General features: G+C 41.6%; 1 protein-coding gene across 1 annotated transcript; it reads right to left on the bottom strand.

Annotated features, from left to right (window-relative positions):
* Positions 1-523: 523 nt before the first annotated feature.
* Positions 524-13,423, bottom strand: LOC139388320 (smoothelin-like). The gene is made up of 8 exons (XM_071134924.1): positions 13,045-13,423; positions 9,327-9,493; positions 3,156-3,231; positions 2,885-3,010; positions 2,468-2,522; positions 2,233-2,353; positions 1,931-2,082; positions 524-1,640 (listed from the first exon to the last, which is right to left on the bottom strand). Exons 2-8 carry the CDS (start codon positions 9,468-9,470, stop codon positions 1,493-1,495), a joined length of 822 nt encoding a protein of 273 aa, XP_070991025.1. The 5' UTR covers positions 9,471-9,493; positions 13,045-13,423; the 3' UTR covers positions 524-1,492.
* Positions 13,424-16,401: the final 2,978 nt, after the last annotated feature.

Genomic DNA, 16,401 nt, shown 5'->3' on the forward strand with positions numbered 1-16,401 from the left:
CTTGTGAAATTATTGCTTTAACCGTTATGCGAACTATGATTGTCCGTTGAAAGCGTAAAATGTAGTGAAAGATGCCCGCACCTGCTGTCTCTAAGTCGGAATGCTTGGCTATGAAAAGCCAACTGACGTTTACTCATAAGGTGCTGGCTGACCTGTTGCACCCTGGACAACCACTGTGATTATTATTATTATTGTCTATGAACGTTTGAACATCTTGGCCATGTAATCTCCACCAGCACAGCCAGAAGAGGACAGAAGAGCCAGAAGAGGACCCCTCAGAGCCTGGTTCCTCTCTAGGTTTCTTCCTAGGTTCCTGCCTTTCTATGGAGTTTTCCTTGCCACAATGCTTCTACATCTGCATTTCTTGCTATTAGTGGTTTTAGGCTGGGTTTCTGTATAGCACTTTGTGACAACAGCTGATGTAAAAAGGGCTTTATACATGCATTTGATTGATTGATTGATGATGTGACCATCTGTCAATCATGCACATGGGCAAGAAGAAGACTCCCCACCGCGTCAGAGGTGCGAGCTATGTTACGTTATTTTATTGTCTATTTATTGTGTATACATCAGTCCAAATTGACACACATACAGTGTACTCTATTGGATGAGTAGGCTTGGTTTGTTTATTTAACTGTTATTCACTGATATACATTAGCCTTCACAGTCTGGTGAGCTGGAGGAGAGTGCCAATATTTTGAAGAATCACTTCCAAACTGTATGCATTTAGGCTACATAATGTAGGCTATATGACTAACATAGTGCACTGTCAATAGTGGAGGGAAAAACATCCAAACCATTCAAGATGAAAATACAAATGCAGGACAAGGTATGGCAACTCTGTGTTTATATAGTTTGATTATAGTCTGTCTCTGAGCACATGGTGGTCCTGAGTAGCTTAGCTAATAATGAGTCAGTGTTACTGCGAGCCAGTCACTGCATTTTATTTGCCCTGGACCAAGATGCCTTTGGGTCTAAACTTTGATAGACTAGACTTCAGGGATATTTTCCATTTTTAAATAGTGACCAAATACAGTAATGACTTGGCAACAATCCTCATTCAGGCTGAAAATGGTGTGGGTTCCCCGTAATATAAATGTAGTAGTACTATAGTAAAATGTGAACAGAACAAAATACATGTTCACAAATCAAAACACATCATTCACATTACATTTGACCTCATGTATCTTTAACCCATACATAGCCTACCCACAAAAAGGCCTTGTAGTCAGGGCACAGCAGCACCATAAAAAGCCATTCCCAGATTCTCCATGGCTCTGACTGAGATTATATCAGATGTGTAATCTCAGTGGAATGTACTGATCCTACGTGCCAGCTGTCCTCTCAACACATAAACAGAAAGTGTCAGCTAATACACACAAACCAATACAAAGATACACACAGTTAATACAAAATCCCAGCTATGTGCTTAAAAGGCACTGCAGCAAACTACAAATGCCCTCCCCATCCCCATATTGTGAAACATCCATCTCTAGAGTTTCTTTTTGGTTTTAACTAGGCCTTTCTCCACCAGGCATCGATAGAACTCCTGGATGTATGTGTACACACACTTCCAGTCAGGCTCACGCATCCGCAGCAAGTCTTCAACGTCCAGCAGAGGGGGGCAATCTGCCAGCCTTCTACAGCCAAAAGAGAGGAGAGGAGAGAGACACATGCCTGAGCAATCACAATCATTGTCCCCAGGCAGGATCCACTGGCAGCTGAGCTAGTGGACAATACAGATTTTTTTTTTTCCTGAGAGAAGGTATTTTTGTCAAGTTCAATCGATCACTGCACAGCCCTTGGGGCCTTCTTGTGCATCTATGAGTAGAAAGTGCATTTTGTCAGAGTAGGTTTTCTGTGGCTGAGGGTGTGTGTGTGTGTGTTTGTGTTTCAATGTTTGTTTAGAATAGATACATAGGAAACTCACTCTGCAGTGCTGAAGGCCAGCTCAAAGTTGTCTTTGCGTGCGTTGGGGTTGAGTATGGAGTACTCAAATGCATCTGGGAAGAACCTGTGCACCAGTGCACAGAATGCTATGCCATCACTCCAACTGGAGGAGAAGTTGCGGATTTCCACCCCCTGCACATGGTAAGGGAGGAGGGGACATAAAAGGGAACACCAAAGACATTGATCAAGTGAAGTAAGGTTATTGGTATGCTGGGGACACTGTGGGTATAAAACAAGAATATATTCATGTAGATATAAGATAGTGAGTCCTCAAATGCTTACCTCATATGGTTCAGTTTTGGCCCTGCACCAATCCAGTAACATCTGCTTGACATTTTTCATGTTGGGTTCTGCAACGACAGGGGAACACTGATGGGCTGGTGCCATAGCTGGGTTGGCCATGCTGGGGAGAGAGGATAAACACGTCATTTAACACACTCCTAGTATCACAACTTAGACATGCAGAATTTGATCAATCACACGTGAAGCATGGCTGGCTGTTAGCTCAATGACTCACCTGCCAGTTGTTTTAGTGAAGGAGTTGGTGGTTGATGCAGAGAGTTGGCTGTGCACTGTAGAGTAACAGAAGGGGGCATGTAGTGATTTTGAGTAGGGAAGCAGGTCATCTCTCACAATCCCACTTTGATTTGAAAGCTTGGAGAGAGATAGAGAGTGTGAGAGCGAGAGAGAGCGAGAGAGAGAGAGAGAGAGAGAGAGAGAGAGAGAAGCAGCACTTGGTCTGCCTCTACTGATAGCTACTTTATTGAGGAAAAACTTTACTTTCTATGCCTGATATGTGATAGGTGGTTATCCCACCTATCTATCTTCAGATGAATGCACTAACTGTAATTCACTCTAGTTAAGAGCATCTACCAAATGACTAAAATGTAAAAATATGTGTGTGTTGTGTCCTTCGCAGGGATATGATACTAACTGTGGGATCTTTGCTGGTGGTTGCTGGTTTGGCCTCTGTTCATTCCCATCCGTCCTGTGCCTGCTTTACTCAAAGCCTGCTGCCTCAGGTCATCTTGCCTGGACCCCCGCTCTTTCTCTCGCTTCTCTTTAGAGAGAAGTAGAGGGAGACAAAGAGAATTGTAGCATTAAAATTGGAAGTAGGTCAGCGAGTGGACATTCAAAGGGGTTGTCAGGAGTGATAGCAGAGATGCAATCCTGTCACATTTCACGTTGAAGCTCTCTGATCTTACCTCTCTTCTTCTTGAGCAAGTCCCTCAATGCAGCGCGGATCATTCGCCTTTCATCAAAATCCACAGCTTTATCCAACTGTCAGAGATAAACCCATGTAGAAACCAAAAGATGAGGAGACCAAATTCAAACTCAATAGTAATGGCGTCTTTTGTAGGCAATAACTCCACCATGGTTTGTTGTGTTATAGCCTGAATTCTAAATTATTAAATATATTTTCTCACCCATCTACACACAGTACCCCAATATTGTTGTTTTTAAAAATGTTAGCAAATTTATTGAAAATAAATACAGAAATATCTAATTTACATAAGTATTCACACCCCTGAGTCAATAATTTGTAGAAGCACCTTTGGCAGCGATTGCAGCTGGGAGTCTTTCTGTATAAGTCTTTAAGAGCTTTCCACATCTGGATTGTGCAACATTTGGCCATTATTATTTAAACAATTCTTCAAGCTCTGTCAAATTGGCTGTTGGTCATTGCTAGACCACCATTTTCAGGTCTTGCAATATATTTCCAAGTAGATTTAAGTCAAAACTGTAACTGAGCCACTCAGGAACATTCACTGTCTGCTTGGTAAGCAACTCCAATGTAGATTTAGCCTTGAATAACTCTGAATTCTCGGCTATGAAAAGCCAACTGACATTTACTCCTGAGGTACCAACAGGGTCAAATAATAATAATAATAATAATAATAATAATAATAATAAGTGGTTGCACCCTCTACAACCACTTATTATTATTATTATTATTATTATTATTTGACCCTGTTGGTCATCTATGAACGCTTGAACATCTTGGCCATGTACTGTTATAATCTCCACCCGGCACAGCCAGAAGAGGACTGGCCACCCCTCATAGCCTGGTTCCTCTCTAGGTTTCTTCCTAGGTTCTGGCCTTTCTAGAGAGTTGTTCCTAACCACCATGCCTCTACATCTGCATTGCTTGCTGTTTGGGATTGTAGGCTGGGTTTCTGTATAGCACCTTGTGACATAGGCTGATGTAAATAAGGGCTTTATAAATAAATTTGATTGAAATATGATTGATTGTGTTTTAGTTTATTGTCCTGCTGAAAGGTGAATTCATCTCCCAGTGTCTATTGGAAAGCAGACTGAACAAGGTCTTCCTCTAGGATTTTGTCTGTGATTAGCTTTGTTTCTTTTTTATCCTGAAAAACTCCCCAGTCCTTAATAATTACAAATATACCCATAGCATGATGCAGCCACCATTATGCTTGAAATATGGAGAGTGGTACTCAGTAATGTGTTGTATTGGATTTGCCCCAAACATACCACTTTGTATTCAGGACAAAAAGTGAATTGCTTTGCCAAATATTTCACTGTGTTACTTTAGTAAACAGGATGCATGTTTTGGAATATTTATATTCTGTACAGACTTCCTTCTTTTAACCCTGTCAATTATGTTAGTATTGTGGAGTAACTACAATGTTGTTGACCCATCCTCAGTTTTCTCCTCTCCCAGCCATTAAACTCTGTTTTAAAGTCCCCATTGGCCTCATGATGAAATCCCTAAGCGGTTTCCTTCCTCTTCAGCATGGTTTTTGTAGGGTTTTTGGATAAATGCAGAAAATAAGGTCTGTGGTAAACCAAGGCATAGGAGATCTTATCATTTTTTTTTTACATCAGCTAATGTCACTTTTTGGGAATTTTGAAGCATTAATGTCATTAAAAAACCCATAACGCACATACAGGCTTCCTAATTCATAAAGGTCATGTTAACTGACTGATACCGTATCATCTCATAGATCAAAATGTATAAGATCTCATAAGCCTATCCTTTCTCCATTCATTTTGCCCATCGGAATGGCTGAACGAACTAGAGGTAAATCATTTCCGTTTTTAGGACTACAAGCTGGCGAGATTTATAGCAAAGTTTATGGAAATACTGACAAGATACATGTCTCCCCGCCCTAACAATGGGAGTCGTTGTGTACAAAGCGGCATGGCAGGCTGTCTATCTCTCACCTTTCTTTGGATTGGCGGATACATCTCGTTATTGTAATCCTTATTTGAATATTCGATAAGGGGTTGTTGACCAAATTCGACACTCATTAACCTCCATACTAAAAACTCCTTACTTGGTGTGCGAAACAACAAAAAAAGGTCACCTGCTGTCTATTGGCAGGTGTCCATTGACCCAGCTTTACTCTACAAAATATGTCATGGAAATGGCAGATAAATGATAAATTATCTAAAGATAGCCTACACTGGATTTTCTTTATTACGACAAATGTTGATGGAAACAGTGTTTTTCCGAATAAGAAATCATTGGCGAATACTCTTGCAGGTAGGCAGAGCACGTGATGTCATCATGTGGCCTTACTATACCCTCCACTCCACATTTCATTCTAAATGCCTACTGCTTGCAAAATATATATTTTTTTCAACTATAAACAAATAATGCTTCTTTGCAGGACAAGGATTGCCCTGACTTTCAAGAATGCCTGAATTGTTTCACCTTGCTTTTCTGGTTGGCTGGATGCAAGTTTCACCATCCAATTATTACAGATCTACAGGAGTGCAAGTCTCACCATGGCACAGACCGTGGCGATACATTGGCACATGATAATTATTAGAATATGGGAAATATTAGTAAATTATTGTATTCTATCTATGTTGGCTTGCGCAGGCCACCTGAGACATAAAACAGATAGGTGGAAGGGCACACAAGCTTTCGCCAATTTATTCATTCGCAATTTTCCTAAAAGGGTAATGGAAACACTTCAACCACTACATTTTTATAAGACACTAGATTTTTGAAAATACGCAAAAAGGTCAGCATCTTCACTGTTGCCTCTTCACTGTTGACATTGAGACTGGTGTATATTATTCCATTAAAAAATCTGCCACAAAGTTTGCTGCTTCAGTGTCTTTAAATATTTTTGTCAGATGTTACTATGGAATACTGAAGTATAGTTACAAACATTTCATAAGTGTCAAATTTATTGACAATTGACAATTACATTTATTGACAATTACATGAAGTTGATGCAAAGAGTCAATATTTGCATTGTTGACCCTTCTTTTTCAAGACTTCTGCAAATCCACCCTGGCATGCTGTCAATTCACTTCTGGGCCACATCCTGACTGATGGCAGCCCATTCTTGCATAATCAATGCTCTGAGTTTGTCAGAATTTGTGGGTTTTTGTTTGTCCACCCTCCTCTTGAGGATTGACCACAAGTTCACAATGGGATTAAGGTCTGGGGAGTTTCCTGGCCATGGACCCAAAATATCGATGTTTTGTTCCCCGAGCCACTTAGTTGCCTTATGGCAAGGTACTCCATCATGCTGGGAAAGGCATTGTTTGTCACCAAACTGTTCCTGGATGGTTGGGAGAAGTTCTCGGAGGATGTGTTGGTACCATTCTTTATTCATGGCTGTGTTCTTAGGCAAAATTGTGAGTGAGCCCACTCCCTTGGCTGAGAAGCAACCCCACACATGAATGGTCTCAGGATGCTTTACTGTTGGCATGACACAGGACTGATGGTAGCGCTCACCTTGTCTTCTCTGGACAAGCTTTTTTCCGGATGCCCCAAACAATTGGAAAGGGGATTCATCAGAGAGAATGACTTTACCCCAGTCCTCAGCAGTCCAATCCCTGTACCCTTTGCAGAATATTAGTCTGTCCCTGATGTTTTTCCTGGAGAGAAGTGGCTTCTTTGCTGCCCTTCTTGACACCAGGCCATCCTCCAAAAGTCTTCGCCTCACTGTGCGTGCAGATGCACTCACACCTGCCTGCTGCCATTCCTGAGCAAGCTCTGTACTGGTGGTCCCCGATCCCGCAGCTGAATCAACTTTAGAAGACGGTCCTGGCGCATGCTGAACTATCTTGGTCGCCCTGAAGCCTTCTTCACAACAATTGAACCGCTCTCCTTGAAGTTCTTGATGATCCGATAAATGGTTGTTTTAGGTGCAATCTTACTGGCAGCAATATCCTTGCCTATGAAGCACTTTTTGTGCAAAGCAATGATGACAGCACGTGTTTCGTTGCAGGTAACCATGGTTGACAGAGGAAGAACAATGATTCCAAGCACCACCCTCCTTTTGAAGCTTCAGTCTGTTATTCAAACTCAATCAGCATGACAGAGTGATCTCCAGCCATGTCCTCATCATCACTCACACCTGTGTTAACGAGAGAATCACTGACATGATGTCAGCTGGTCCTTTTGTGGCAGGGCTGAAATGCAGTGGAAATGTTTTTTGGGGATTCAGTTCATTTGGTATGGCAAAGAGGGACTTTGCAATTAATTGCAATTCATCTGATCACTCTTCATAACATTCTGGAGTATATGCAAATTGCCATCATACAAACTGAAGCAGCAGACTTGAAAATGACAGTATATACAGTGGGGAGAACAAGTATTTGATACACTGCCGATTTTGCAGGTTTTCCTACTTACAAAGCATGTAGAGGTCTGTAATTGTTTATCATAGGTACACTTCAACTGTGAGAGACTGAATCTAAAACAAAAATCCAGAAAATCACATTGTATGATTTTTAAGTAATTAATTTTATTGCATGACATAAGTATTTGATCACCTACCAACCAGTAAGAATTCCGGCTCTCAAAGACCTGTTAGTTTTTCTTTAAGAAGCCCTCCTGATCTCCACTCATTACCTGTATAAAAGACACCTGTCCACACACTCAATCAAACAGACTCCAACCTCTCCACAATGGCCAAGACCAGAGAGCTGTGTAAGGACATCAGGGATAAAATTGTAGACCTGCACAAGGCTGGGATGGGCTACACGACAATAGGCAAGTAGCTTGATGAGAAGGCAACAACTGTTGGCGCAATTATTAGAAAATGAAAGAAGTTCAAGATGACGGTCAATCACCCTCGGTCTGGGGCTCCATGCAAGATCTCACCTCGTGGGACATCAATGATCATGAGGAAGGTGAGGGATCAGCCCAGAACTACATGGCAGGACCTGGTCGATGACCTGAAGAGAGCTGGGACCACAGTCTCAAAGAAAACCATTAGTAACACACTACGCCGTCATGGATTAAAATCCTGCAGCGCACGCAAGGTCCCCCTGCTCAAGCCAGCGCAGGTCCAGGCCTGTCTGAAGTTTGCCAATGACCATCTGGATGATCCAGAGGAGGAATGGGAGAAGGTCATGTGGTCTGATGAGACAAAAATAGAGCTTTTTTGGTCTAAACTCCACTCGCCGTTTTTGGAGGAAGAAGAAGGATGAGTACAACCCCAAGAACACCATCCCAACTGTGAAGCATGGAGGTAGAAACATCATTCTTTGGGAAAGCTTTTCTATAAAGGGGACAGGACGACTGCACCGTATTGAGGGGAGGATGGATGGGGCCATGTATCGCGAGATCTTCCCCCCTTCCCTCAGTAAGAGCTTTGAAGATGGGTCGTGGCTGGGTCTTCCAGCATGACAACGACCCAAAACACACAGCCAGGGCAACTAAGGAGTGGCTCCGTAAGAAGCATCTCAAGGTCCTGGAGTGACCTAGCCAGTCTCCAGACCTGAACCCAATAGAAAATCTTTGGAGGGAGCTGAAAGTCCGTATTGCCCAGCGACAGCCCCGAAACCTGAAGGATCTAGAGAAGGTCTGTATGGAGGAGTGGGCCAAAATCCCTGTTGCAGTGTGTGCAAATCTGGTCAAGAACGACAGGAAACGTATGATCTCTGTAATTGCAAACAAAGGTTTCTGTACCAAAATATTAAGTTCTGCTTTTCTGATGTATCAAATACTTATGTCATGCAATAAAATGCAAATTAATTACTTAAAAATCATACAATGTGATTTTCTGGATTTTTGTTTTAGATTCCGTCTCTCACAGTTGAAGTGTACCTATGATTAAAAAAAAATTACAGACCTCTACATGCCTTGTAAGTAGGAAAAGCTGCAAAATCGGCAGTGTATCAAATACTTGTTCTCCCCACTGTATATATATGTCTCTCGCTGTGTGTGTGTGTGTGTGTGTGTGTGTGTGTGTGTGTGTGTGTGTGTGTGTGTGTGTGTGTGATGTCATTACGTCCAGCTGTTTTTATCAACCCAAGATAAATGGAAACATACCCTAGCAGGCAATTGTCACATCTATTTTCTAAACGTCGACAAAAAAGTAATTGGACAAGATGGAATGGAAACAGTTTATGTGAAGTATGCACTACTACTGCCTCACCAGTTTATTCAGGACTTCTTCATCCTCAATAGCAGATAACTGCTGACTGTTCAGTATGCCTGACGGTGTGTCACTGGGGTTCGTCTCGGAGGTCTCGTTTGCAAACACAGCCCCCGCCACTCCCTCATCAGGTCCCGCCTCCATGTCCAACGTACTGTATGGGACTTCTAAATAAGGTAAAGAACAGAGATAAGGGGGCTCCAATGGCAATAACTCCTACACAAATATCCAAAGAGCCAGAACAAATAACATCATTAGTTTGAATTTGTATGTATTATGGATCCCCATTAGTTGCTGCCAAGGACCTCTTCCTGGGGTCCAGCAAAATGAAGGCAGTTATATACATTATTCAAAATTATTACATTACAAAACAGATTTCACAACACATTAAGTGTGTGCCCTCAGGCCACTATTCTACTACCACATATCTACAACACAACATCCATGTGTACATGTGGGTGTGTATGCATGTGTCTGTGCCTGTGACCCTTCATAGTCCCTGCTGTTCCCTAAGGTGTATTTTTTATCAGATTTTACCACTTTCACAAGTTACTTGATGTGGAATAGAGTTCCATGTAGTCATGGCTCTATGTAGTACTGTGCACCTCCCATAGTGTGTTTTTGACCTGGGGACTGTGAAGAGACTGGTGGCATGTATTGTGGGGTGTGCATGGTGTCTGATCTGCGTGCTAGTAGTTTGAACAGACAGCTCGGTGCATTCAACATATCAATAGTTCTCACAAATACAAGTAGTGATGAAGGCAATCTTGCCTCTACTTTGAGCAAGGAGAGATTGACATGCATTTTAATATTATATGTCGTTGATGGATCCATGGCATGCAGTTGCATAGCTAGCAGACATACAGGTAACTGCCAAAATAAAGGAAACACTTGACTAAATGAGGGATACGAAATATATTGTAAGCTGGTGCTTCCACGCAGATGCGGTTCCTGAGTTAATTAAGGGACAGATAAACATTTACATAATGGGTATCTGAAGGAAAATGAGGGAGGGTCATGCTTTTGCAATTTCAGTCAAGGGGAGGTTTTAGTAATTTTTTGTATCTAGTCCAGGGGAGTGTCATGTAATTTGTAATGGATGAAATTTCAATATTTCTCAGTGTTTTATAATTAGTTGCTTATTAGCCTATATATCGATGTGTGCCCGATGCCACCCCTCATCTCTGATTCTCAGCTGGGGCTATATCAAGTGTGCCTATAGGCTATTTAGCGTGGTCTCAATCAAATGATCCATTGCCTATAGGCTATGAAGTGCATGCTCAGAGAAGCACAGAGCAAAGTTATATTTCTAAGATAGCTGCAGGATGGTGTAAATATATCTAGGCTGCATTACACATGGCAAGGGACATTCCAACCCTGAGCCCCGGCCTGCTCTGCTCTTGCTGATCAAAAACATGTTAGTGTACTGCCTAACCAATAGCTTTGCTGTGTAGTCCTACAGTGGGAGTTCAGGAGGAGAGTCAAAGGTCCCTTCTGTAAATAGTTTTTGATTAGGCCTAGTCCAAAAAATGCTTTATCTTGCGCACGGACTAGCCTATAGCCTGTGTTCTGTTCAGTTTGAGAAGGAGAGCGTGAAGATAAAGAGGACCAGAGGTCAAATTTGATAGCTTGCTACTACTGTAATTGAATTTATTAAAAACAATATGTTTCTTGCCCATTATGTATTTATCAGAGTTATTGACCTCACAATAAACCAGATTTGAGTAACATTGTTGTGCTGAAACTTGAAGCAGCAGCCACGGCACAATCAATCAGAAATGGAAGCTCATTGTGCTGAAAGTAGGCAAATTCGAGTTGCCTTGTAATGCTGACAGGACAAAAAACAGTTTCTATAACTGCATATCTAAGGCTTTGGTCTGTCCAAGATGTGAGGGTAAATGGTAGACATGTTCTCTGCTATCCACTTTGTTGTAATTATATTTTTGGGTATAGTGAAGGGTTCAGGGAGGGTTTAGGTAAAGTATACTTTGCTGAAGGGAGGGCCATCCACTTTCATTTCAAAGAGGTCCAATTTTCTCCATGTAAACCTTATTATAAATAACATTAATTCCCTAAGCAACAACATGTATAAAAATGCCCAGTTGCCCATTATTTTAGCTACCATGGCTTGAAGAGATCTCAGTGAATTTGAAGAGGGGTCTCAAGTGTGCATAGGGGGTTTAAAGTGTGTGTGTCTCGGTCACCAGATCTTAACCCAATGGTGAAGGTGCATAAAGGTGGAGGAATTCAAATATGACGTCATTGTTATTAGCACTACCCACGGAGTTCTTAAACTACGGCGCGCAACACGGTCCAACGTGCCAGTTAATCAGCACAAACAACTTTTTAGTTTTTTCTAATTGCCGCCGTCATTGAACTAGAATTGGGATCATGTATACTGTGTTAATGCCGATACAAAAGAAGAGTAACGGAGAATAATGTACAATACGTAGAATTTAGCAAACAAGGCATTTGTGGTAAGTACATGGGGGACGCCGTCTTTATGCACCTTCACTATTGAACATTTATGGGAGATTCTGGAGCGGCGCCTGAGACAGCATTTTCCTCCACCACCAACAAAACACCAAATGATGGAGAATTGGTGTGGCATCACTCCAGACACTTGTAGAATCTATGCCAAGACCCAACGCCCTGTTGATGCCCCATTAAGACACTATGTTGGGGTTTCATTTATTTTGGCAGTTACCTGCACATAGGCCTACATTAAACATATGATCATCTTCAACCATCTCTCTCTTTTCTCTGAACCAGAGGGACATCTGAAGAAAGGCAGACTGACAGAGCAAGACAAGTGGTCAGAGGTTGAGGATAAAGTGTGTGTGTGTGTACAGTATTTGCGTGCTAGAGATAAAATAATGTTTTTGGTGTGTGGAGATGAGAGGACTAGCCCTGTCTACATGAATCATTATAAGTACATACCATCATTAATGTAAGCTAGTTATATAATTACATTCATAAAGCTAACAGGGTTAGGCAGCATTGACATTTAGAGCGCTTGGGACTATAAGGTTCTATCTGCACTTTTGCCTAAATTAAGTTATTGATGTAGCCTTGTTCTGTTCAAGGCTCTCTACCTCTATAGTACTAGAAATACCACAATTTATATTAAGGTCAAAAGAATACTAGATATAAAACAAATTGCTGACACCATTCATACCAATTAGGGTTCGGAAATTTAAAGACAATTATCTCAGAATCATCTTTTTGCAAATGGAACCTTATAGTCCTAAACTCTAGATTTAAGTTTCAACACCCAGTGATGTGCAGATAGCAGTGTTCTCATAATGTAAACGCATAACACCATCTGTTCGACTTGTAGTCTGTCCAGTAATCTGAATATAAACAGTGAGTGGGTCTAAACTGACATAGACCATGCTGCTCTAGAGAACTGTTTGTGTTAACACTGAAGTGCCCTTATTCTCTCTGCAACCAGCCTAGACCAGCACACAAACAGTATAAAACATGTACAAATATAGTAATCTAGCTTCGCACATTGTAACACCAATCATCCATGAAATTTGCACAGAGGAAAATAGATGGATAGAAAGACAGATGTCAGACAGACTGATATTACTACACACACAGTAACTAAACATACAGTACATGAAGGGTAACATCAATTCATATAGAGGAAGCTAAAAGCTGTAATAGGAATTGAGACAACAGGAGAGTCAGAGTGAGTCACACACCTACCTACCTGTTTTGTGGGTTCTGTCTGTGTCTTGGGGGACAACGCAGCAGCTGTTTGCGACAGGGGATGGAGACTTCAGTTTTACCGTGATGTTCAGTTCAGTACCCCTGTCCCACTTTCTCCTCTTCCTCGGACTTGCACAGGAGAGTGCTCAGCCCTTTAACACCACACTCCCTGCCTCAGAGTTGGACCAGGATGGAGGAGGAGGAAGAACAGAATGAATCATGGGACTGTCGGTCCTCTCCTCCCTCACTTCTTCCTTCAAAACTCTTCTCCTCAATTGACTCTTATGTCATGCAAAACTTTAAGAGGCATAACTAGAGAGAGTACCGTGTCTTTGTAATGACACCATTTTGACAAAAAGCTCTTAATCAACTCAGCGGGTGAGTGAAGAGTTGTTTAGAGAGCCCTATATACAAATCATTGGAAAGGAAGTGAAAGGGTTAAATACAAGGGAAGAAGGGGAGCAACAACACTGCCTTATTCAGGCAAAAAGCGACTGTTCACTGTTTACAGAGAGCCAAGACATCCCTGTATGGAAAGACAGAACACACACACATTTGGCAGAAGATGGATAGCAAATCCAATCTACTCTCATTATGTTATTTTCTTAAGGTTGAGAATAGTGATGGGGGGGGTCGATACAATTACGTAGAGATATTTGACGATATACAATGCATTCGGAAATGATTCAGACCCCTTCCCTTTTTCCACATTTTGTTACTTTACAGCCTTATTCTAAAATGGATTCAATAAAAAAACATCCTCATCAATCTACATACAATGAAAAGCAAAAACATGTTTGTAGACATTTTAGCAAATGTATTTTAAAAAACAAACAGAAATACCTTATTTACATAAGTATTCAGACCCTTTGTCATGAGACTCAAAATTGAGCTCAGGTGCATCCTGTTTCCATTGATTATCCTTGGAGTCCACCTGTGGTAAATTACATTGATTGGACATGAATTGGATTGGCACACAGCTGTCTATATAAGGCCCCACTATGACAGTGCATGTCAGAAAAAAAAACAAGCCACGAGGACAAAGAATTGTCCGTAGAGCTCCGAGAAAGGGTTATGTCAAGGCACAGATCTGAAGAAGGGTTGCAAAAGATTTCTGCAGCGTTGAAGGTCTCCATGAACACAGTGGCCATCATTCTTAAATGGAAAAAGTTTGGAACCACCAAGACTCTTCCTAGAGCTGGCGGCCTGGCCAAGCTGAAAATCAGGAGAAGGGCCTTGATCAAGGAGGTGACCAAGAACCCGATGGTCCCTCTAACAGAGCTCAAGAGTTCCTCTGTGGAGATGGCAGAAACTTCCAGAAGGACAACCATCTCTGCAGCACTCCACCAATCAGGCCTTTATGGTAGAGTGGCCAAATGGAAGCCCCTCCTCAGTAAAAGGCATGACAGCCCGCTTGGAGTTTGCCAAAAGGCACCTAAAGGACTCTCAAACCATGAGAAACAAGATTCTCTGGTCTAATAAAACCAAGATTGAACTCTTTGGCCTGAATGCCAAGAATCACGTCTGGAGGAAACCTGGCAACATCCCTACGTTGAAGCATGGTGGTGGCAGTATCAAACTGTGTAGATGTTTTTCCAGAGGCAGGGACTGGGAGACTAGTCAGGATCGAGGGAAAGATTAACAGAACAAAGTATAGAGATCCTTGATGAAAACCTGCTCCAGAGCGCTCGGGACCTCAGACACAGGTGGAAGTTTCACCTTCCAACAGGACAATGACACTAAGCACACTGCTAAGACAATGCAGGAGATCAATCTGGAAAAATGTCTAAAAACCTGTTTTACTTTGTCATTATGAGTTAGTGTGTAGATTGAGGGACAAATCATTTTTTAAATCAATTTTAGAATAAGGCTGTAACGTAACAACATGTTAAAGTCAAGGGGTCTGAACACTTTCCGAATGCACTGTATCGTTTTGACAATATCACAATATTATTTTTGCGCTAGTTGGCTGTACCTGCACCACAACTCCAGTATTTCTCCTTCTCCTTGGAACCACCAAGACTCTTCCTAGAGCTGGAGGCCTGGCCAAGCTGAAAATCGGGAGAAGGGCCTTGATCAAGGAGGTGATCAAGAACCCGATGGTCCCTCTAACAGAGCTCAAGAGTTCCTCTGTGGAGATGGCAGAAACTTCCAGAAGGACAACCATCTCTGCAGCACTCCACCAATCAGGCCTTTATGGTAGAGTGTTCTAAACCCTCTTAAATAGGGAGCACTTTTATTTCCATGTCCCTCTACAGTATACATTTGGTGAGCAATACATTCGGAACATCGAATCGCTATATCACATGTTGGTACCGAAGTATCATGGTAATATCGTATCGTGAGCTCACTGGCAACTCCCAGTCCGAGTTGAGACTGGGGGATTTTGAGGTCAAACATATCAGTAACTGGGAAATGCCTCCACCACGTGGTGAGCTCAACTAAATACATACAGAATAGTACATAGGTTAGTGCTATCCGGGAACCTTGGGACATCCCTACCCTTACCTTCACCATACCAGTAGTGTGGCCATCTACTCTACCAGTGTTTTCAGTTTGTTTTTTTAAAACTGTACTCTGTGTGTTTGCTTAGTGTGTCTAGACATGCCATTTAGCTTTTTGTTAATCTAAAATAAGACAGGAGACATATATTCTTGAACCAGAATATATTTGAGCCAGCCATGATTGTAAAATACATAAATATAATAAAATGATTTAACTTTTGCAGACATCAAAAACAGTACATACACATGAGCCCTATGCTGTAAAGGCAGCATCTCCAAAACTCGTCAGTGCAATATGAGCTTTGCCCCACCCTCAAAGACAACTCCGTATGAACAAATCAAACCACGATCTGTGAAGCTGGTACAGTCATTATATATATATATATATATAATGACTGTACCAGCTTCACAGATCGTATATAATATATATATATATTCATTCTAAGGGCTGTGTGATTGAAAAGCCCCCATCGTCAATCCAAAAGGTACTAAACCAAATTGTCTTTTAAAAACAGTAGGCAATTTAACAGATTATAAACAGTTGACAAACCGTGGTTGTGGGCAGACATGCTTTCAGCTGCTTGATCTCTCTTCAACTGCTAACTTACATAAGTCATTAAACAAATGGTCTTTAACAAGCCATGTTGAAGACTGAGGTATTTAAACTAACATCAATAACAAGACCCTCTTGATACAACTCTTAAATGTTAAAACAAATGGGTGACTGGCATGAATCTGATCTTCATTCCAACGTCTCATTTATCAGGTCGAGGCTGGCAACAAATCATTCTGTGTCTGCTGCTGTGCATATGGCAACATATTAGGGGAAAAAAGAACAGGTGGGTAACAAAATA

Source organism: Oncorhynchus clarkii, chromosome 29, assembly GCF_045791955.1.
Source record: "Oncorhynchus clarkii lewisi isolate Uvic-CL-2024 chromosome 29, UVic_Ocla_1.0, whole genome shotgun sequence".
Classification (NCBI taxonomy): domain Eukaryota; kingdom Metazoa; phylum Chordata; class Actinopteri; order Salmoniformes; family Salmonidae; genus Oncorhynchus; species Oncorhynchus clarkii.

Coding starts and splice junctions, on each gene's coding strand:
- LOC139388320 (XM_071134924.1), bottom strand. CDS start 9,470: ATGGAGGCGGGACCTGATGAGGGAGTGGCGGGGGCTGTGTTTGCAAAC. Junction 2,523..2,884: donor CCACCAGCAAAGATCCCACA/GTTAGTATCATA, acceptor GTTACTCTACAG/TGCACAGCCAACTCTCTGCA. Junction 2,083..2,232: donor CCAAAACTGAACCATATGAG/GTAAGCATTTGA, acceptor TACCATGTGCAG/GGGGTGGAAATCCGCAACTT.